This window comes from Ursus maritimus, unplaced genomic scaffold (genome assembly GCF_017311325.1).
Source record: "Ursus maritimus isolate PB19 unplaced genomic scaffold, ASM1731132v1 scaffold_5, whole genome shotgun sequence".
Taxonomy (NCBI): domain Eukaryota; kingdom Metazoa; phylum Chordata; class Mammalia; order Carnivora; family Ursidae; genus Ursus; species Ursus maritimus.
Genome location: NW_024426663.1, coordinates 61115901 through 61140530, shown reverse-complemented (window position 1 = coordinate 61140530; position 24630 = coordinate 61115901). Strand labels below are relative to the sequence as shown.

The window sequence follows — 24630 nt, the reverse complement described above, 5'->3', positions numbered from 1 at the left end:
AAAAAAAAAAAAAAAAGTAGCATTGAATGAGAATGGAAAAAGGATATATAGGAATCCATATGGAAAACCATGCACATTTTTGTACTCAAAAAATCCAATCTAAGTAGAAAATAGACCTAAATGTGAAAGGAACACAAGGAAAGTTCTAGAAAGTAACAAAGGAAAATATCTTCATGACTGCAGGTACAGAAATATTTCTTAAGCAAAGAAGACGAAAAGAAAAAGACTGATCTACATTAGAGTGAAGAATTTTCATTAATCCAAAGACATTACTAAAAGAATGAATAATACAAGACACAGGGAAAAGGTATTTGAAAGAAAAGTAACCAAAGATTCTTATTCAGAATATACAGAGAATGTCTCATTAACAAAAAGACAAAGCATTAGAAAAATGGGCAACAGATCTGAAGATGCACGTGGAGAAAAAGTTATTCCAATAAAAATGCACTCACTCAACAGCAATCAGTAATATGCAAATCGAACTTATATGAGGTACAGAAACTCAACAGAGTAACTGAAATTCAGCAGTCAAAATAAATAAATAAAAACCCCGACAATAGTAATAATGTTGGTGAGGATATGGAACAACAGAAATTCTCATAGAATGCTGGTGAGTGTGTAAAACAGTACATCCACTCTAGAGTATAACTTGCAATCAACAAAATATGACTACTGTTCATATGAATACAGGCACATCCTGGGAGCCAACAATTCTCTGCTACATAAATGCATGCCCATGTGCATCTGATGTTCAAAAAGTTCACAGCTGCTTTACTTCTAATAGCCCTGAACTATACAAACAATGTAATACCAATAAAGAAAGAAGTAACTCTAATTACATGGACGAATCTCATTAAAAGTGGGCCAAAGAAGTTACACACAAAAGAATATTGTATGATTATACTCATATCAAGTTCAAAAGTAAACAAAACCAAACTACAGTGTTTAGGTATGCATATTGTCAGGCTAAAAGTCTACAGATATTAAAGACTAATTTAATTTTTTTTTTAATGTTATCTTTGGTGGGGAAGGGGAAATAGGAAAGCCGATTTGAGAAAAGACTGCAGGCTGCCTCCAGGGTGCAATTCTTAATGTCCAATTTCTTAATCTGGATAGTAATCAGGCAAATGTTAAAACCAAGGAACAGTGTTCCTATTTGGGCCAGAAACATGGGGGAAAAATTTTTCACCTACATATTTAAAAAATCTGACGAAGACATTAATAAAGGTGGTTAGTCATCTATGTAGAGAGTTAAATGGTATGGATGACAATACTTCTGAGAGTTACAAATTTACCTGTCAAAAAATTATTTTAGAAAGTATGTCTTTAGAAAAAGAACAAAGCTATTTACAGTGCTATTTAAAGATGATAACCTTAACAACCCCACGACTAGCAGAGTGTGTGACACATGTAGGCACTCCATGTTTACTAAATCAATTAACACCAAGTACTGGAGATATTCTGACTTCAATGTCTGTTCCCTTCTTGTCTAGCTAATCCTGTTTATTTGTAGAATCCATTTCCACAACTGCCTCCTTTTCTTTCCATGTGAAGCAACAGTATGGATGGCCCTTTTCAAACAAAGCAGTCATCTCAATCCAAAGTAAATCAGTCTTTTTTGTCTTAATGCTACTGTCTTATAAAAAGATGATAATACTTACTTGCTCCATAAATTAATGTTTGAATGAATAAATGAATACATGCGTTATATTTTATTTGAAAATCACATCCAATGAAGTCCTTGCTCTTTTGAACTACAATTAGATTTTACTCTAGCAATTAAAAAGTGAACTCAATTCCAGAAAAAGCCTAAATTCATTTCAGAAGACATTTAAATTTCAGATTTGATTTATTATGGATCTACTTAGTTTTTAGTAAATTTTAAAAAATACATTTTATTGATTTAAATTACATATAAAAATTCAAAAGGCCTGTCCTCCGTGAAGTTTCTGGGAGTTTCATAATTTGGAACAAGATAATATATTCCCTCCAAGCTGGAATACAAGTTGCTGTATACCTCATGCCATCTACCACAAAAAGAGAGGCACAATGCTTGGTTACTTTTTTTGTATTCTAGAGGTAACATACACTAAGTGTGCTACTTTGACCCATTTTCAGAATCACCCCCAAAGCTGCTAGCAAATTCAAGATGGAGTATAAGCCACCATATCAACTGGGCCTTATGAACCAGCATATCCAATGGTACCTTTAGTATCCATGGCAAATGCAGATGCTCTACAGACGCTCTCCCAAACTCTAATTTGAGAATGACAGTGTAGATGTCTACAATTTCTCACACATTTATACCATTTTCTGCAAATATCTATTATACTTTTGAGAAACAAGCTCTGCCTCGCTACTGGGCCTTCAGAGATGCTGAATGCCTAACTACAGGACATCAGGGGACAGTGCTGCCTGAACTTCCTATTATGAACTGCATAGTTAGCCACAACTGTTAGGCAAGGGCAGTAGCAATCTATGTAAGAGGCTGAGTTTATCTAGGAACAGACAGGTAGATCAGACTCCTTCAATATCAACTCCTACTGCAGTGCCTCCTCTACCTCAATCCATGCCTATGCCCACCTGGACATTTCCTTATGACCAGTTGACTGAGGAAGAAACACCTTGAGCCTGTTTCATCAATGAGGCTGCACAGCATGTTGGTACCACCCAAAAGTGGAATGCCCACAGGTCACTCAGGGGTGACCGTGAAAGAAGGTGGTAAAGGAAAATCCTCCTAGGGAAAGAACTTCAAACAGTATATTCAGATGTCCATTTTGTCTGGATTGAGAGATGGCCAGAATTATTGACTGAAACAGATTCATGGGCAGTTACTAATGGTGTGGTTGAATGCTCAGGGATCTGGAAGGAACAGGACTGGAAGACTGCTAACGAGAAGTCTGGAAAGAGGTATGTGGAAGCACTTCTTTCAGAATGGGCACAGACTTTGAAGATATATGTCATGAGTGCCTCAAGGGCATACTCTGTGAAGGAGGCTTTTAATCATCAGGTAAACAAAATGACATGCCCTATGGAAGTCGATCAAACTCTTCCTTCAGCTATACCAGTGCTTGTTCAATGGACCCATGAATGAAGTGGACATGGTGGCAGAGACAGAGAATATGTAGTGGCTCAACTGCTAATGCTACTACTGCTGGGAACCTAATCTGTGAACATCAGCAATCAATGCTGAGACTCTGATATGGCACCATTCTTTGGGGGGACCAGTCAGTCTCCTGGAGACAGATTATTTTCAATGGATTTTTTTCTGTTGTGGAGGAGGCAGATATTTGTCCTGACTGGAATAAACACATATTCTGGAAATCATTTGCCTTCCGTGTCCATGCTTCTATCAGCACCACTATCCATGGGCTCACTATATGCCTGATCTACCATCTTGGCACTCTAGACAGCATTGTTTTTGATCAAGGCACTCATTTCACAGCAGCCTAAGTATAGCAATGGTTTCTGTCTTCCCCAACAGCCAGAATACATAGGCCTGATAGCCAAGGCATGGACATAAGAGTGGCTCTTCTCACTGTTATACCTAGTAAGTCATTCACAGAAGTTTTGCTTCTCAGCCAAAAAACTTGAGCTCTGCTTGTTTTGAGACTTAGTGCCCAAAGGAAGATTGCTTCTACCAGGAAACACAACTTTTCCACTGAATTAAATACTTTCACCTGGCCACTGCACCAACAGGCAGGGAGAGAGATTACTCTATGGCCTGAGTGACTGATCCCAATCATAAGGGGAAACTGAGTTGCTGCACAAAATGGGGGCCACGAGGACTATATCTGAAGCCCAGAAGATTCACTTAGGCTCCTCGTTATACTTCCATGTCTACTATTCAAAGTTAATGGAAAACTGCCACCACCACCACCACCACAAGGCAGGACATTCAAGGACACTTCAGAAATCAAAGTTTTGTTCACTTCATCAGGTAGAGAACCCAGGACAGATGAAAGGCTGGCTTGGGCAAAAGTATTGAATGGGTAGTGAAAGAAGGAAGCCAGAGGTACCACCCACAGCCTTGTGACCAATTACCGCAATAAGGAATATAGGAGCTTTTCATATTTTCCCTTTGTTTATTATATATGTAATGTTAACCATTTTCTTCTTCCCTCTCTTCCCCATATTTATTTTATATATAATTTGTTGAATGTGAACTTTACAAGGTAGTCTTTAGTTAGCAGAATATTCAGAAGCACTGTGATAAAGTATGTTATTCATAGAGCCAGCAATAACTGTTAGGATTGTACACCTCAATATTTTGGGGAGAGGATAAGAAATTCCTCACTTGCATGAAGGACAGCTTTACCTTGTAAGGTGTAAACAGAATTCTTTTGCTGTTGGATGGAAGTTCAAACGTGTTTAGAAGCATTGATATGGAAGCTAAGTAGACAAGGGAGTGGACTGTGCCAACTCCTTACTGCCTTTCAGTTGCAAATATATTTTTTTTTTTTTTTTTAAGATTTATTTATTTTAGACAGTGTGTGCCCAGGCACATGCAAGTGGGGAGAGGGGCAGAAGGAGAGAGAGAGAGAGAGAGAGTCCCCAGCAGACTCCCCTCTGAGCTCAGAGCCCTATCCAGGGCTCCATCTCACGACCCTGGGATCATGACCTGAGCTGAAATCAAGAGTCAGACACTTTAAACAACTGAGACACCCAGGTGCCCCTAATTCACTCTCAGTTTCAAATATACTCTGTAATAAAGGGTCTAGACTCCATCAGTGTTCTCCTTCTGCCTGCTGAAAATGTTAAAGTTTTGTCAGTAGAGGGTGCTAATAGAAGAACAATGCAATAGAAAAAATGTCTCTGAGGCGGAGGGAGAAGTGTGTGTGTATGTGCGTGTGCCTAAGACAAAGGGAGGTCCTAGTCCCACCCTCAGGGCCTAACCACACCCAGGAGCAGGGAAGGGGAGGTTCTCTTGTCAGTCCTGGTCAGCAGTTCCCTGTCAGCCCTGACCCTATGGCTGTGTATCAGCTCTGGCGCAAGGCAACCCAGGGAATTCCTCCACTACCTACTGGGCTATAGCCAGTTTTGAGACGGTCCCCCTTTCTGGTTTGTTCTTTCCTTGGGTATTCTCCCTCAGCTCCTTTATCCTCAATGCCTAATTTCTTTGAAATACTAATTCTTTAAATTAAACTCCCTTGTTCAAGTTACTATGTGGTTTCTGTCTTCTGATTGATAAGAGGAATAAATATTTTTTTAAAGTTTTTTTTTTTTAATTTATCTGGGGGGAGGGAGAGAGAGAGAGAGCGCGCGCGCAGGAGCACAAGAGAGGGGAGGGGGCAGAGGAAGAGGGAGACTCCCTGCTGAGCACGGAGCCCACGTGGAGCTCTGTCCCAGGATCCTGAGATTATGACCTGAGCTGAAGGCAGACACTTAAATCAACTCAGCCACCCAGGTGCCCCAATAAGGGGAATAAATATTTTTACATCTAGAGAAATAGGCTATATTCTTATGAACTAGAATGCTATTTTCACTCCTCCTATACTAAGTAGTGTTCATTTTCTGTTGATATCATAATGATCATATCCCAATGCCATTATGCTCTAATAATTAATATTAACAGAAGACCAGTTATTTAATGCTTAATATATGCTAAACATTATTCTTAGAATTAAATTATCAGTGCAAATAAACCCTACTATGACCTAGTACAAATATGCGCAGGGCTGCTTTGTATTTTTTTTTTAATTTTTTTTTTTAAGTTGATTGCTTCATGCTTCTAGGTTTTATTTTATTTATTTTTTTTTAAGATTTTGTTTATTTATTCGACAGAGATAGAGACAGCCAGCGAGAGAGGGAACACAAGCAGGGGGAGTGGGAGAGGAAGAAGCAGGCTCACAGCAGAGGAGCCTGATGTGGGGCTCGATCCCATAATGCCGGGATCACGCCCTGAGCCGAAGGCAGACGCCCAACCGCTGTGCCACCCAGGCGCCTCTGTATTTTTTTTAATTTTTAAATTTTTATTTTTTAAAGTAATCACTACACCAATCATGGAACTCGACTCAAGACCCCGAGACCAAGAGATGCCCCCAAAATTGTTCTTTAAATAACGATTAAATCAACTTCTATTATCATGTTTACTATGAACTTCATGAGGGTTACATTAACTTGTACCATCACTTTGTTATTTAAAATCTCATACATTTCCATTAATTATTAAAAAATTAAGCTTCACTGTCTTGATCACTAAATAACAGTGAATTATTATGGCTGATTAATAACTACAGAAAGTCTTAACAAATTCTTGACCATCCATCACAGCAAGGAAGCATGAGGAAATACTTAAAAGAACAATACTAATATATCTAAAACTTAACTGTAGTGTCTATCATTCCAGCTTATTCCCTCTCAGTAGCTAAAACTCATTACAAATTCATTAATGTGAGCTTCAGAAACCCAGGGAGAAAGAAACAATGGCCAAAAGGCTTACATAACCAAGAACTAATACGTATTTTATTTGTAAAAATAGGAGACAGTATGTGTTATCTTATTAGTCAAGAAGCACAGACTTCCTAACCAAGGGCCAATCACAGAACATTTCAGGATTCAAGACAGGACTTTAAAAATGGCAAAAAATTGAGATGAACCATCAAGTAGACTAACCCTGATAATTAAGCAGTTTTGCAACTAATAGCTGCAATTAAAAGCCTTACTTTAAAAGTCTAAAAATCTCTTCTCAACATTACTGGAATTAAGTCAGTAAAAAACTATGTCTTTATGTCACCAAATTTTACTATTAGGCCCCAAAAATCTTAATAATTATTTAGAGAACGAATTCTTGAAGAACACTACAAGTGACCATTTTTCCAACCACCCTTCTCTTGTTTTACCTAACATTATGATGGTGATAATTAACAATTACTTATAATAGTAAGGTACAGTTCTAAGATTCATATATACATGAACTCATTTATCCCTCAAAACTAGTCGTGATTCGGTAATTTGCCCAAGAAATAGAACACAGACAAACTCATGCACTCTGGCTCTCAACTGCCAATGTTTGCAGAGTTCTGTTGAGAGCTTTGAGTGGTAGAGATTGCTAAAACTTCATTGAGACACTTCAAGTAGGTAATATCATACTCATCTAACAAAGACAACTAAAGTTTGTACGAAGTCATATAAATAGTAAGTGATTAATCAGGACTTTAATCTAGCTGCCTTACTCTAAAAACCATTTTCTTAACTATTAAAATAGATCACCATCTCTATAACCACTAGTAGCAACAAATCCAAAAACCATCAGATAAAACAGATCAAATCTCATATAAAACTAAAGATCAAATAAAAGATACTATGTCACGATGTAAACTTAAAGATTACACCCTCAGAAATATGAATTGTCAGTTGTTTCCTACTACTTCCAATAGTACCAGCAAGCAAGCACATTTATAAAATATATCGCCTACTGAGAGAAAATATACATCCTACACAAAACAGTTTAACATGAGAGATAAAAGAGTTGTAATATTAACTTTTCCTGCCACATACTCTAAAGAACAAATGTAAACATACCTGCAAGGAGGCAAGACCATGGAGTCTTTCATAAGCACAGATCCAGAAAGCAGGATATACCAACATCTGGCAACAGTTTCTGAACTGTTAAAATAAGTTAATTAATGAGTACATAAATACAAATATTCACATGTATATGACTCAAAATAAAAAATACATGATTCAATACAAAATATATAAGATGAAATACATTCTAATATCATAAATCATTAAAATTTAACGGAATTTTGGGAAATACTGACCGTTGCCAAACATTTTATACAAACCATGTTCACATGGAAAAAAGTGTAATCGCTACCTTAAGATACAGACTTCACAGGTATATGGTTATTAGCTCAACTTTATTAATTATACCATTAGCTTTACATTCTTCATTTTTGTGTAGATCATAACATTTGATGAAGATTAAAGCTTAAATATTGTACTACATCTGCATATCATAAAATCCTGTTTTGATAACTTTTATATATATTAAAGACTATTGTTTGGAATTCACAAGTTCATCAATGCTGTATCTTCACTGACAAGTATAATCTGAATTATGATCTACTTACTTCTTTTACATTTTACTGACATAAAATGCCTACCAAATCTTTCATTTTATATGTGTTTGAAGGATAAAAGAATACCAGAGAACTTAAGTGCATCAGCATTTTAGTTAAATCTCTAATGGAAACCCAAATTCTTGTTAGTTGTTAGTGTATAAACTAACCTTTCGGTCTTTCGAATACCTTTATTTACCATACCCAAGGTTTTAATTAATTCCAATATGTAAAAGATTCTAGTATCTATAAAACAAATCATTTCTCTGACCTGGAGAACTTTTTATCTATCTAGCTATCTACTTGACATGTCAACTTGAGTATTGAACAGAGAGAACTGGAACTCAACAAATTCAAAATCTACCTACCATTTCCTTCAAGCTTGTATCTTTTCTGGTATTCTCTGTATTCAATTAATACTGCCATCCTCAATCCAGAAACCTAGGCCTCTAAAATATTCCACACATAGCATCCAGGGTAAGCTTTCTAGGTCAATCCTATTACTGACCATAAGGAAAATTTGTCAACTTTCCAGTAGGTACACCTTACTATTATTATCTTTTTAAGATTTATTTGAGAGAACACGCATATGTGTGAGCAAACGGCAGAGGCATGGGTGGTGAGCAGGGGGACTGAGAAAGAATCCTGAAGCAGAGTCTGGGCTGAGCATGGAGCCAGATCCCAGGATCCTGAGATCGTGACCTGGGCCAAAATCAAGAGTCCACAGGTTAACCAACTGAGCCACCCAGGTGCCCTTCCAATAGGTACCTTAAAGTTCTTTTTAGTATTTTCAAATCTTCACTGAAGGAAGACGTAAATGGCTGCACATCTCCTGCTTAAGGTTCTTTGTTTAGAAATTCTACTTCCTTACTCTTGTGAAATATGACTTACAAAGTCAAGGAGGAATAAAATCAAACAATTTGCCAAAAATTAAGACAGAGAAAAGTTGTTAAGTGGATGCCACAAGACTCCAATTTTTATCTCACTTAGCAGAAGCGGTCACAAAGTTGTCAGTAAATTCTACTACAAATGTAGGAAAAATCCTGAAGTTCACTTTACCACAAAGAGAAACATGCCAGCCCACGAATAAGAAACTGTTCAGACCTTGCAAAAAAAATTCACTCTCAGAGCATGGTTTGGCAATGCATCTGACTAAGTAAACCCAAGGAAAGTAAAATGCTTTCATGTGGGCCATTCTATCTCCTTTCTCTGGGCAAGCAAACTCTAGCCCAGAGAAGGGAGACATACTTAATCTTGTCAGATCTTATTCATACAAAGGCTTCAGATGCTCCTAAGATAAAGACCAAAAAATTTTAAGATGGCCTCCACCTGCTTCTCCAGACTCCTCCCTTGCTGGTTCTTCTTCTTTCTTCTCGGTGCTTTGAACACACTGGTTTACTTTCCCTTTTTCTACCATGCTGCTTCCCAGTTCAGATCAACTATACACACTCTTTTCTCTGTCTCCACCAATCTCTGAATTTAAATTCTTCTGTTAACTTCCACATTCTTTTTAAATTCTACTATTAACCAGATACAGATTTGTGTAACTCTTAATATTTTTTTTTTTAAGATTTTATTTATTTATTCGACAGAGATAGAAACAGCCAGCGAGAGAGGGAACACAAGCAGGGGGAGTGGGAGAGGAGGAAGCAGGCTCATAGCGGAGGAGCCTGATGTGGGGCTCGATCCCATAATGCCGGGATCACGCCCTGAGCCGAAGGCAGAGGCTTAACCGCTGTGCCACCCAGGCGCCCCTTCTTAATATTTTTAAAACAGTTCATTGAGGTATAAGTTAAATACCATAAATTCACCCATTTTAAGCACACAACTCAATTTTCATGAAATTTAAAAGAATTGTGCAAAGATCACCACAATCCAGTTTTAGATCATTTCTTTGTGTTCCTAACGAATAACATGCTCTGTCTCTATGGATGTGGCTTTCCTGGACAGTTCATATAAATGGGATCATGTAAGATACGGTGTTTCTTTCTTGCTTCTTCCATTTAGCCTATTTTTGAGGTCTATCCATGTTACAGTATATATAAATGCTTTATTCCTTTTTATTGCCAAATAGCATTCCCCTATACAGATACATGACATTTTATTTATCCATTCATCAAACACTTCGATCGTTTCTGGTTTTAGGATGGAAACACAAATAGCACTACTAAGAATATCTGTGTACAGTCTCTGTATGCATATGTTTTCATTTCTCTAGCATAAATATGTAAAAGTGGAATTATTGGGTCATGTGGTAAAACTGTTTAACTTTTTGAGAAACTGCCACTGTTTCCTATGCTAACTCTATCATTTAACATCCACATCACTAACATGAGGATTCCAGTTGTTACCTTATTGGCGCCAATACTTGCTACAGTCTATATTTTCGATTGTGGCTATTCTAATAGCTATAAAGTGACATCTCATTAATTTTTGCATATATTAATTTTGTAGGGTCTAAGGTAAGGGTCTAAATTAACTTTTTGCAAGTAAAGACTCAATTAACCCAGCATCATTTGCTGAAAAAACTATGCTGTCCTCCCTGAAATGCTTTAGCACCTTCATCATAAATGAACTGTTCATCGGTGATTCCTTTTTAATCCTCCGTGGTGTTTATATCCACACTATGGACAGATCTTAGCTTGAGACCATTAAAGAAAAAAAAAAAAAAAAAAAACGTTCAAAAATACAAGGGTTCTACTCCTGGGCTCTCAATTCTGTTCCAATGATCTATTTATCTATTCTTTTGCTTGATTAGCATTTAAATATGTTTAACTTTTAATTGATTTTTCTCTACTCCACTCTAATAAGCTCAATAAAGACAAACACTATGTCTCCCCACCACGCTACACGAAGGTAAGCATAATGTATAGCAGACAACCTATTAATAATAAATGAATGGATCAACAAATGAATCAAGAGAGGTATTAAAATCCTATGAGTCCAGTTTAATGCTTTCAAAAAATGATAAATATAATGGGTTGGCAATGAAACATGAAAGTTAATACCATCCCAATATACCAGGTGAATCTATATAATAAAAGAGGTCATCGCTGCCAAAATTTTTAGAAGGATCATAGTTAAGAGTATTTTCATCATCTTGGGAAAGGCAAAGACTTTGTTTTTTAAGTAGGACATGAAAAGCACTTATCACAAGAGAAAAACTGAGAAAGTTAGAAATTTCTCCTCTCCAAAGGATGCCTTTAATAGACTGAAAAGGAAAACCATAAAGTGGAGCTGATACATGCAATGTAAGTATCCTAACAAAGGACATGGACCAGAATTCATATATCAGGGGCGCCTGGGTGGCTCAGCCGTTAAGTGTCTGCCTTCGGCTCAAGTCATGATCCCAGGGTCCTGGGATCGAGCCCTGCATTGGGCTCTCTGCTCGGCAGAAAGCCTGCTTCTCCGTCTCACTCTCCCCTTGCTTGTGTTCCCTCTCCCGCTGTCTCTGTCAAATAAATAAATAAAATCTTAAAAAAAAAAAAAGAATTCATAAATCAATTTCTGCTAATTGACAGAAATACTACAGAAAACCCAATTAAAAAATGGTTAAAAACTCAAATCAGATTTCATAAAGAGCTATCCAAATAGCCTACAAAAACATGAAAATAATTAGTCATTATCAATAAGCAGGGAAATGTAAAATAAAATCACAGTGAGATAACAAGAAATATGTAAATCAGATTCTAATGTCAGACTCTCCTAAATCTGATCACATGCACTTCCAATAATTCTATTCCTAAGAATATGTCCAACAGTAATGACTATATAAGGGCACAAAAAGACACGAACAAAATGTTCACAGAAACTTCATTATTCACAACAGAAAAAAAAACGGAAATAACCCTAGTATCTATCAAGAGTGGAAAGGATAAATTAATTGTGTCGTTTTCATACATACAGTAAAGCAGTGAAAAAGAATTAATGCAAAAATATGTAAGAATCTTAGACATTTATCAAGTAAAAAAAAAAAAAAAAAAGACCTGACCAAACAATTTTTATCTATGTGGAGTTCAAAAAGAGTTAAAACTCATCTATGGTGATGGAAGTCAGAACAGAATTACTTTTCCAAGAGAGTAGAACCTCAGTAGAGCTGAAATAGTCTATATGTTCACTGGTTAACAGTTACTAATACATACTATTTTATTTATTAAACTTTTTGTGCACTATTTCAGTTTATGAACATATGTCAATCTACTCTAAAGAAATTCTTTCCAAATAAAATGAATTTCAATGCTAAAAGTCAAAATTTAAATATTAAAGCTATTCGTTTAAGCTAATTAAGGAAATACTTACCAAAAAAGAATCTGATTGCCACTGTATCTCTCATAGCGCGCTCTTGCAGACATTAATCTAACATATTAAAAAAAAAGCCAAAAATTTAATGGTTTTATCTTCAATTTTGTTTTAAAAATACTGTTACAATTACTTCAACAGAAAATTATACCTACCACTAACTTCACTAAACTCCAGGAGTTTAGAAATATATATATGAAATGCAGTACTTTCAAAAACATCAACTGGATAATATTAAGAGGCAACAAATATAATACTATTACATACATTCTATAACCTGCAAATTCACACTGAACAATGTTCCTTTTCTGTTATGGAAAAATATACATTTGTCTGATTCACTATTGAATCGTTAAGAAATTACTGGCAGAGGGAAAAAAAGTTACTGGCAGAGTCATACACACACATACCAAAGTCTGTTGAATACACATACATATGTACATATATACACATGCATTTAAAAATGCTTTTAGTATTACTAAATGCTCTAGTTTTCAGCTTTCTTCCTCTTCCAGACAGATGCTGACATCTGAATTATGTTATACAGAAAAGAGAAAATAATAGGTCCTAACAATTATATTTTAGCAATCTGGCCTGGTCCCTAACCAGAAACTTAAAGAAGGGCCAGAAAAAGTAATGGATGAGCTGGTTATGGAAGGAAAACACACTTTAATTAAAATGTTATGCAAAGTTACGACAGTAAATGCTTTACAACACTCAAAAATGTTCTTATAAATGTAATCACAATGACATAAGGTAACAGGAAAGAAATCTCATATTACAGAATAGGAAAACAGGGTTTGGACAGTTTATGGGTCTGGTTCACAGGAACTCATACCAAATCAGGAGTTGTGAACCTTGCACTTTAATACAACACTACATTACACCCTATCTTAAGCATCTGACATAATATCAAAAAGAATTACAGAAAGTAAACAGTTTTGTTTTCACTGGCTAGCAAATACTGAACACTGTGTTATGCTTCAGATATTCACATGTAACCCTCAAAACACTGTAACAAAGAAAATCTCACTGTCTCTATTTCATCAAAGATAAAACTGCAGCTTCGATGTTAAGATTTGCTCAAGGCCCCGTGACTAAGGAAAACTGTGATGAGAAAATCCAGAGTCCTATGCTTATCCTTAAAAAAGCCCCCACCAAATGATTTGGCCCCATAATTATCTATCCAAACTCATTTGAATAACTCCATCACAAAAGCTCTTAAATACAGCATCACACTTACCTAAGCTGATGTTCCCTGAGATTTGATAGTATTTCCATTCCATGAAGATAAGAATAAATAGTATTTAAATCCTGGAGAACAGAAAAAATTTAGATTGTTTTTCAAATGTATTTTTCAAAATATATTAACATCCCACAATTCTGATTTTAAGCCAACAACTGTTTATGACAAAACTATTAACTATGGAAGACCAATAAAATCTCTGAATTAAAAGAAATCTGAAAAGGTAAAGAGCTACCTCCACTCATACAGGAACCCTTCTTCTTCAGGACGGCTGACGGCCTCTACTCAAGCAATGCCAGAAATCAAAAATGTGTCATTTCATATCAAAGTCTATTTCATCTGTAAACCGATACAACCCTCCTTCCTCAGTGATACCCAACTATTCAAAAACAATTATCATATCGTCATAAGTTTTTCAACTATTATTTCCTCCAGATTATGCAGTCTCAGCATTTGCAGGTTCCACATCTTTAAAAGCATCCTGGCTACCCTCCTTTGGACAGGACCCAATTTGTCAATATTCCTCTAAAAATATGACTTTCTAAAAAATCTCTTTCTAAAAAGACCCAAAGTGATATTAATCAACCACTAACAAAAAGTCCAGTGGGACAATCATTTTGTGAGAGAGATAAGGAACTTTTCTCTAGCCCTCATTCAGATAACTATAATACAGTGAAACCTCAGCCTAGAGAAGGGGCAGAGTAAAAGACAGAATGTGGAAGCAGTCCAAATTCCTGACAGAAAGGTCTACTTTACCACTTAGGTAGAATGCTGGTGCACAGAGATTATAAACAAGCTTAAAATTCTCTATATAAAAGGTACCTCCTTATTCTCTTACAAAGAACAATGCCTTTATACCAGGACAGGAAGGTCCCCAACACTGCCCTCCTGCTTTGATATGCAATTGGCCAAGAGAATTATCAGATGACAGAAGAAAGAGACAGCTAAAACAACCTGTTTTTTTTTAAGAGATTAATAAGAAAACAGGGAGCCACTAAGAAGAAGAACCATAATCTGTAATTCTAAAAATTACAACTACCATGATGGATTCAATGACCACACCATCTCTGCTAAACCCTTAGGAAAATGGAGTGAAAAAAAATTTTTCTAAATATATACATAAAGGATAAATTAAAAGAGAAAACCATAACAAATGAGAAAGGTCTGTAAAATTCTTGAAGACAGCAGACAGAGCAGTGATATGGTAAACTAATATTTCCGAAGATGGGTACAATAGTATTTCTTACCCTATATGCTCTTTCAATAGGACCTTACTACTCCCCCATCAAAAATTGTAATCTTATGTGCCTTCCCCCAAGAACCTGGTTGGTCCTTTGATTTGTTCAGATCAAAAGAATGTGGCAGAAGTAAAGATGTAAGAAGGGACATTAAAAAAATTTCAGAGATGAAAAATGCATCTGAGATGTATAACAGACTAGATGGGATGAGTAGCACAATAAGACTTTGCAGAAGAAGAGGTTAATAAATTTGAATACACAAGAATAGAAAGCAAAAAGAAAACAGAAGAAGATGGAAAAAACTTGAACAGAGCACTAATGAATTGTGGAACAACTTCAAGCAGCCTAACAAAAGTGTAATTGGAGTCACTTCAAGGCAGAGGGAGAGCCAAGGGAAAAAAAACTGAATTATGGAAAATATTATTTTTGATAAGAACTATAAACTTACACATCCAGGAAGCTCAACAAACCCCAAGCACAAGAAATACTAAGAAAACAGCACCAAAGCACATCAAGATCAAATTGCTCTAAAAAAATGATGAAGACAAAACTATAAAAACAGCTCAAGAAACAATTACATATATAAAGATTAGAATTACAGCAGCCTTCTCATCAGAAACAATGCAATCCAGACAACTACTGTAGTAACATCTTTATAGTCACAAAAGAAAAACAATTATCAACCTAGAATTCTATTGCCAGGCAAAACAACTTTCAAAAGCAAAGGGAAAATATTTTTCACATATACAAAGCCTGAATGAATTAATCACCTGCAGACCTGCCCTATAAAAGACCTGCTCTTTTTTTTTTAAAGATTTTATTTATTTATTCGACAGAGATAGAGACAGCCAGCGAGAGAGGGAACACAAGCAGGGGAAGTGGGAGAGGAAGAAGCAGGCTCATAGCGGAGGAGCCTGATGTAGGGCTCGATCCCATAATGCCGGGATCACGTCCTGAGCCGAAGGCAGACGCCCAACCGCTGTGCCACCCAGGCGCCCCAAGACCTGCTCTTTAGAAGTGCTTCATAAAGGAGGAAAATGAAGTACGAGATGAAGATTTGAAACTACACAAAGGAATAAAGATAACTGAAAATAGAAACTACATGGGAAAATATAAATCTTTTTTTTTTTCTAATTATTTAAACAATAATCAACAGCTTAAAAAGCATTAACAAAAGGGGCACCTGGGTGGCTCAGTCAGTTGAGCATGCTGGACTCTTGGTTTCTGCTCCGGTCATGATCTTGGGGTGATGGGCTTGATGCCTGATGTCCGTGTTGGACTCTAAGCTCAGCATGGATTCTGCCAGGGATTGTCTCCCACCTCCCTCTCCTAGTGCCCCTCCCCCTGCTTGTGAGCACACACATGCTCTAAATAAATAAATAAAATCTTCAAAAAAAATAAAAAGCATTACAAAAATTATGACAACAAAAATGTGCTGTGGGTTTACACAACGCATAACAACAAAAATGTAACTCAATAAGAGCACAAAGGACGGGAAGCAAAATGGCAATACGCTGTTGTAAGGTTCTTACACTACATGTGAAGCAGTATAATCTCCCTTGAAGACAGACTGGGATAAATGTATGATGTATACTATAAACATTAATAAATCTCTTATTTTGTAGATTTTCTTGTATTCTCTCTCTCTATATAGCACATTCTTGTGAATGAGAACAATATTAGTTCTTCTTTCCCAGTGTGGGTCCTTTTTTTTTTTCCTCTCCTTTTTCTTACGGGTGTTGCCATACACACATAGCTGCTGGGGCCCGAGCCTTTACGTTAAAAATCATCATAAGCTGGCCAGACACCTACAAATTGCCTATCCCATGGAAATGTGCAATTTATTTCTGACATGAAGCTAATTTTGCTTTAGTGGCAAACAAGCTGGAACTCCCATTATGTGACCTGCCAAATAAGGATAGGCTAGTGTCAAAAAGCACCAGAATTTTCTGAGATTCTCAACTAAATTTATGTCATTTAATTTCTGCTGTTCTCAATTCAGAGGACATTTTGGGAACAACATCAAGATGCCATTAATAGCTGACAAAGAATTAGAAATTCACTTCCCAATTTTAAACTCGAAGCAAGAATATAATTCACAAGTTTTGAAATATATATATGGTTTTTCAGTTCTCTGCTTAAAGACAGGCTGACAAAGTTTATCAATTTTAGATTCTAAAGGCCCTTCTTCAAATATCTGTAAGTTTTTACTGTTAGTTGCCTTCAATCTTATTTCAGAGGGACAATTTGGCCAAATGAACATGTAGTTCTCCAGTAGCATCTATAAATGCTGACTGCATGGACTCAAATAGAAATATTAGCATTATTCCTATCAGGGGTTGGCAAACTTTTTCTATAAAGGGTGAGACAGTAAATATTCTAGGCTTATTAGGTCATATGATTTTTGTCTCAACTATTTAACTTTGCCTTTGTAGCATGAAAAAACCATAAAAATGTAGGTAAATGAATGGGTGTCATTGCATTCCAATAAAGTCTTATTTACAGAATAGTTGGTAGGTTAATTTGGCCCCCAGGCCATATTTCGCCAACTACTAAAATGCATATGGTCAAAAATATCCAACAAGGAAGCCAAGCCATGAATTAACTCCTCTTTGGATAATACTTCAACTTATGAATTTTGGTGGAAGCTAAAAACACCAGATTCTCATTCTTCCAACCTCACATAAAACTAGGGCATGGGCGAATGATCCAAGCGCTACTAATCAGACACACATGAACCAAACTTAGAATACAGTGATACCGACAAGTGACAGTTAGTGGTAGCAGCAGGGTCAGTTAACATGTGCAGTATACAGTGCAGGTGGTCAACAGTCCAAGTAGTGCACTACTTGTGTTCGGAGTATGAACATGGTTGTCTAGCCCCAAGTCTTCTTCCCTCGTAATCTCAGCGATTCTGTAACTACCCAGTATCCTTTTATACCTTTTCTTTAAAGTGGACAGAACTGGGCTCTGTTTCATTTAAGTCTATAACCTCGATAAACCCTTGGACCAGCACCCTCAGTCTCACTTGGGAACTTGGTAAAAATGCAAATTCTCAGGCCCCATTCCAGACTTAGTTAATCAGAATCTCTGGTGTAGCCCCCAGTAATCTGTGGTTTAATAAGGACTCTAGGTGGTTCTGATGCTTACTAAAGTTTGACAACCACTGGTTAACAGGTAGGATGTATGCCACTCTGTTATTTGGCTGATAACCTGTTAACGAGAAAGGAAATTAATCACTGATATGTCTAGTAAATCCTGGTCCCTATGACGCACCTGGTTTGAGGGTCGTAAGATGCTAAGCACTCACGGAAGAACAGAAAAGATGCTCCCAGAACAATGGCCTGTTGTAGTAGCAAACTGGCTAATTCTCCCACATGATGTGGTTATGGTTTTTTGTTTAAATCGGACAGCAAGTAGTTGTTGACTGGGTAAAGCTGGGCTGAGAAAGGGGTTTCTTGTAGGTTTTTTTGTTTTGTTTTCAGCAGGCTCCACACCCAATGTGGGGCTCAAACTCACAGCCCTGAGATCAAGAGTTGCATGCTCTACCAGCTGAGCCATCCAGGCGCCTGGTTTCTCATAATTTTTGTACCAACTATCTCTGAGACAGGCTTGAGGTAGTATTATTAGAGTTGGTGTGTCCAAGATCAGTAGAACTATTACAGAAAGCCAAAACAAATAAACAAAAAACTTGACAGAGAGAGGCCATAAGTCTTATAGATACTTCTTGGTAGTAAAAAACTTAAATGCTAGATTCAAGGAGGTATTAATCATTTACACAGTGTGCACCTGAAAGCTGCTCTACAGAGCGTGAAAGAGGGAAGTCATGATGAAGATGGAAAAACTAGGAAGTCATGACATTCCAGGTCAGCAACACCAGAATGAACCATCTGTTCTGAAACTACAACAACATACTGCAGAAACTAACCAGAGCTATTAGAAGAGCAAATACCAGCTCTGGATTAGGGAATAAAATAATGGGTTCCACTCGGACAAAAAATGGTGAGGAAGTGGTGATGACTCAGGGCTTCCTAAAACAGATCAACCATACACTCTCAGCCAGTTATGTGACTGAAGGTGGGCAAGCTGAGGTGGGTGGTAACACTGCCATCCTACAACAAAGCAGCCATCTTTTTACACCCTTCAAACATTCCAAACGTAATGAATTCACTGCAGGTACATCCTATTGGTTAAATTTCATTTTTAAATGAAATATTAAGTTCTTATTTGCAGCTCTGTATGAGGAATTAGCGATCTTTTAAGTATACCTTCTAATTAAGGAGACTGTGTCAAAGCAGTGTGCTGCTCCTAGAGTAACTTCAGCTTTCAATTCTATTGATGGCCATTCTACACATGCTTAGAAACCCAACCAAAACTTGGAAAACTCAGACTGGAATGCTTAAAGCAACTGTATTTTTCTGTTTCTTCAACTCTGAAACTAATGAATTTCTTATCCTATGATTAACTCATCACATGCAACTTTCAATACAACATCAATTATCCAAAATACTCATTAACGAAGATATTTTACTCAATTATCTTCTTTACCTGGAAAGCACGTATATCCCTAGAATTTTAACAATGAAAAATCTCTCAGGGTAGATCCTAAAAGCAGTACAGTTTCAATTCCAAGATATATATATTCTGCAGCTACAGGTCCATACATAAAAACTTGTGGTGAAGAATCCTCTACAAATCAATGTTGGGCTGAAGATGGAATAACAATGTAAATAAAAACCTGGGAATCTGGAGACAGACCTGGGTTCAAATTATGCCTCTATCAGTTACTAACCAGTATTCTTGGATTATTTGCTTAATGTTTATTATCTGTACAGAAAGAATGATAAAATACCTCCCTTTGAACATTTTATGTTCAAAAGTAAATGTTAAGTGTGTAGAGCAGGGACTATCACATGGTGAATAATTAACAAATGTTAGCATTATGTGTTGATATATAGGTATGCATTATAAAATTAAAAAACAATGATTAAATTACATTCAGCACACTATTAAAGCTATTTTGAATATTTCTGACAGTAGCTCCAAGCTAACAACCCCATACATTAAACACAGAATACTATTCCACTGGTTTTCTCATCCATGTGGTCTAAATATATTCTGCAAAATGGCAGTGAAGAGCTACACAACACTTACCACATCTGGAGCCCAGCCCCTCGTTTCTAAATACCATTTCCTACTAAAAGAACCAGGGTTCCTTAGGTAAGTGGCTGATTTCAACTAGGGCAGGGAAAGTACAAGCCTGGAACATCTTTTATGTGCCAGGAAGAGATTACTTAAAGACTAATGGGGTCATGTCAAAAGAACATTGGAGAGGATTTTGAAAGGGCTCCCACTGTCTAAATTTGGGGTAATCTAATAATCACAAAGAATGAAAATATTAAAAATACAAAAATAATCCTTGAAACAATAGCCATTTTTTTAAAAAAGGAGGAGGAGGACAAGGAAAGGTAGGAAAGTTCTTCTCTACAGAATACCAGCTAATGATTGTAGGAGAAATACACAATCAGAAATCTATGACTTTGTAACAGCAAAGATCATTGACATGCTAAAGCCAATGGGTGCAACACTGTTGAAGACAAAATATCGACCAGCTGGCAAAGTATCACCTCAAGGATCACTTCTAACTTGGAGCACTGTACCTTTACAGCAAAGAGATACAGGTAATCAAATTTAGCATCCCCCATAACGAAAAGAACTGATAATGTGTCTTCTGATGTGACAATATTCAAAGTACAGATCATCATGGAGAGCCTGGCTGGCTCAGTTGGAAGACCATGTGACTTGATCCCAGGTTGTGAGTTCAAGCCCCAGGTTGGGGGCAGAGATTACTTAAGAATAAATAAATAAACTTAAAAAAAAAAAAAAAAAAAAAGGACAGAACATCACCCATATAGTTCCTCAAGAAAATAATTTCACCTAAATTTCATCATGAACAACCAGGTGAAACCAAATTATGATACACTCTACAAGACAACTGGGCAGATTCTTCCATAAGTCATGTTTATGAAACAAAAGGCAGGAGAACTGTTCTCTCTTAGAGACAACTAGGGGCACCTGGCTGCCTTAGAAGAGCATGTGACTCTTGATCTTGGGGTTGTGAGTTCAAGCCCCACATGGGGGGGTGGGGGCTTACAGATTAAATAAACTTAAAAATATAAGATTAAAAAAATAGAGAAGACTAAAGAAAACTAACAACCAAATGTAATGTACCCTGACCAGATTGTAAAATATAAGACACATCTTAAAGATATGGTGGGGGGTGAACTGTTATCAGGTCTGCAGTTTACTTTCAAATGGTTTAGCAAAATAAAGTATACGCTACAGAGAAGGACATAAGATAAATATGGCAAAATATCGCTCTGGGTGAAGAGTATATAATACAAGACCAAAAAAATGGATACTATTCTTCCCATTTTTCTGTAGTTTTGAATTTCTCAAAATAGAAAGATGGGGGGTGGGCAACAATGACTATTTCTTGTTTACTCCACAGGGTGACAGACATTTCTAGCTTTACCTAAACTTCAAGTCTCATTTAATGACCTGCATTCTTTTTTTCATTATCTTTTCCTTTGCATTCCCAATCATCACCATATGTTGACCTGCCTCCATGATACACTGCTCCCAGGAATGTACTCTGGAAAAGCTCACCTCATTCCATCAGTATATTTGCATTTAGTCTTATCTCACTATACATTTGTGTATACATTTCTTAAAGTAAACCAGACCTTTTTATTTGTAGACTAAAATACGTTGCCTAATAAAATTACATGAACATTAAATTTTATTAATAAAAACTCTAACATTAAAAAGTTATAGCCTGAAATTTTTAGAGATGAAAATCCCAAATATTATGCTTAAACATAAGAACTCTAATAATTAACCTCTGAAATAACGTATCAAAAGATCAAGCATCTAATTACTTCTAAGTTCAAAATTTAGGCTGAAGTTCACCTTTCTGGTCCCACTATGTACTACGCACTCACCCAAAATATGTTAATTCCAAGTTTCACATGCACTTTTTAATCCTCATCTCTCTCCACAATTTTTTTTATAGTATTTACTGACACATTCATCACTCATTCACTCCTCCCTCCCAAAACTCTTTTCCTCCCCTCCCTTCTGTAATATAGTTCTCTCTGGGTTTCTGTCCCAATGGAAAACATTTAGTAACAACTGCAAGCACAAATGTGAAATCAGGACACCTAGATTTGAATCCTGACTCCACGGTTTCCTAATTGTGTGAACTTAGACAAGACGGTTTCCTAATTGTGTGAACTTAGACAAGTCAGTCTGCAATTCCATTTCCCTATATGTAAAATGTGGATAACACCTTCTTTCAGAGTGTTTTTGGAAGGATTAAATGTGTATAAAGGTTTTTCTTTTCTTTAACAGTGACAGGCATCCAATAAGCACCACGGCATATAAATCTTAGCCGTTCTTACTGCTATTATTACCTTTCTGCTCCAGGTGTCCTGAGTCTCCTTCACAGCCTTTGCCTTCTTATCCCCTTGAATGTTAATAGATGTTCCTGTAACTGTGACATCCACCCTTTCTTCACTAGAGATTCTACCACCAGTAAAATCTTCCACATCCATAGTTTCAACTACCATATACGTGTTAATGATACCCATATTTGTATTGCTAGCTCTCTAGCAAAACTTACAACCTACACATTCTAGAGCATAATAAACGCTTTCACCTGGGAGATCCATTAGCATCTCAAGTACAATAAATGCAAAGCTAAACTCACTATTTATACTCCTGGCTGTGTCTTCCTCTTAGGTTCCCTGATTTACATGATACACTCTTCTTCAATGATTCTGGCCAGAAATTTATCAATTCTAATATCTCTGTTCACCATCCCATCTGGAGCAATTTAGGGATTTATTATTCCTCACTGGGTAACAGAAAACAGCCTTCTTGCATCTAAGTCTGACACCCTGTAATCCATTCTTCATAGTCCTGCCAAAGTTATCTTTCCAAAAAGTAAATATAAACTTCTTAACAAAGAGAAAACAGTCCTTCATGATCTGGATCCTGGCCATGCCTCCAGCATCCTATCTTGTACTACTCACCTACCCAGGCAACTTGCATGGCCAAGCTCATCTTGTGGCCTTGACAAATACCGTTCCCTTTTCAGGAAACACATACTATCCCTTCTTCACCTAACATTTACATATTCCAATCTATACTCAAATCAGGATTCCCTTTGGTAAAACAGCATGAATGACACCTGCCTACTCTTTACTCTTCTCTCCCAAAAGTCCCCCTATAAACTCTTGAAGGCCCCATTTTACAGCTATCACAGTACTTAAGCAGACGGTATTTTAACTGTCTATGTGCCTATCTTCTCCCATAAAGAACTTTAATCTTTTATCCTTGGCACTTAAAAAAAACTATTTAAAGGGGCGCCTGGGTGGCTCAGTCGTTAAGCATCTGCCTTCGGCTCAGGGCGTGATCCCAGAGTCCTGGGATCGAGCCCCACATCGGGCTCCTCCGCTGGAAGCCTGCTTCTTCCTCTCCCACTCCCCCTGCCTGTGTTCCCTCTCTCGCTGGCTGTCTCTCTCTCTGTCAAATAAATAAATAAAATCTTAAAAAAAAAAAAAGTACTTAAAAAGTATTTACCACATAATTATACATTAGGCACTCTTCTTCAAAAAAAGATGTATTCAACTCTGCCTCATTTAAGGAGTTGTAAATACTGCAAACTCCAGCTGGCAGTTGTGATACAAACTCTTTTGTAAAAAAAAAAAAAAAAAAAAATCTGTGATGAAGCCTTTTCCTATTAGTTGAATGCTTTTAAAAAGCCAAAATGGAATACACTACCACTCTTTGAAAACAGAAGTTTAAATTACATAACAGAACGGTGTAAGAAATCACTGACACAGGTAACAAGCACACCTGTTTTCATCCTACATAAAACTTCAGAATTCTAAACTTCCACTACATTGACACCTTCCATTAAATTTACACAGCACCGTTAAGCACTGCATACAGCACAGGCATGATAAAACAAGGCGAATTTACTGAGGAAAATATCAGGCATCTATAAAGACAACAAAAGGTCAAAGCTTAAAACATGGCCTAAAGTTCACTGTTCTGTTATAGAGAAAACAGTGGGGTGCTACTAGAATGAGGAAGTTACCAATGAAATCACGTGACCTTGAGCAAGACATTTTACCTCTCAGGAGTTCAGTTCCTTTATCTGTATGCAACTCTTATCACCAGCTCTTGAGCTCGCCAGCTACAATATTTCTAGAAGTGCTATATATACGTTCACAAATACATGCTGGCAGTGCTACTTTAGCTATGTACTAAGCGTCCTGTCCAATGAGCTCCACTATCTCTGCCACATGACAAAGCCTAAAGCCCTCCAGCTGCCAAAGCTGTAGTTTATGGCAAAGTACTGGAGAGTGTTTAATAGTGGAGAACATCAAACAGGGGCTGCTTATGCCTCCATAATCTCATGTTCTCAATAAAGCGGCTTGTTCAGTTTTTATTTACATCAAGATCGCAGTTTAACAGGTCCAGGGTCAAGCCAAATACTAACCACAATGTTACAGAACTCACAATCACTCCATCCCTTCCAAAGAACAGGACTTTGTCACATAGTCAAGCTCATCATGCCTGGCTACCCCTCATTTTTGTCGAATTCTCTCGGGGAAGCTCCTCACTCCCAAATGGCTACGGTTTTTTTTCTCAAGGTGGGAATCTCTAATAGATGTAAAATGAGGTGCTGTCTAACGAAGGCTGAGTTTAC

The 24630-nt window shown here is 36.9% G+C and overlaps 1 protein-coding gene across 4 annotated transcripts in view; it reads right to left on the bottom strand.

Annotated features, from left to right (window-relative positions):
- Window positions 1-24630, bottom strand: part of RAPGEF6 (Rap guanine nucleotide exchange factor 6) — a 179207-nt gene that overhangs the window by 145871 nt on the left and 8706 nt on the right. For all 4 annotated transcript variants that reach the window (XM_040622495.1, XM_040622494.1, XM_008698967.2 and 1 more), the window contains 3 exons: window positions 13609-13679; window positions 12366-12422; window positions 7525-7608 (listed from right to left, as the gene is read on the bottom strand). In XM_040622495.1, the coding sequence (XP_040478429.1) occupies window positions 7525-7608; window positions 12366-12422; window positions 13609-13679 (212 nt within the window). Of the gene's footprint in view, window positions 1-7524; window positions 7609-12365; window positions 12423-13608; window positions 13680-24630 lie in introns of those variants that run through there.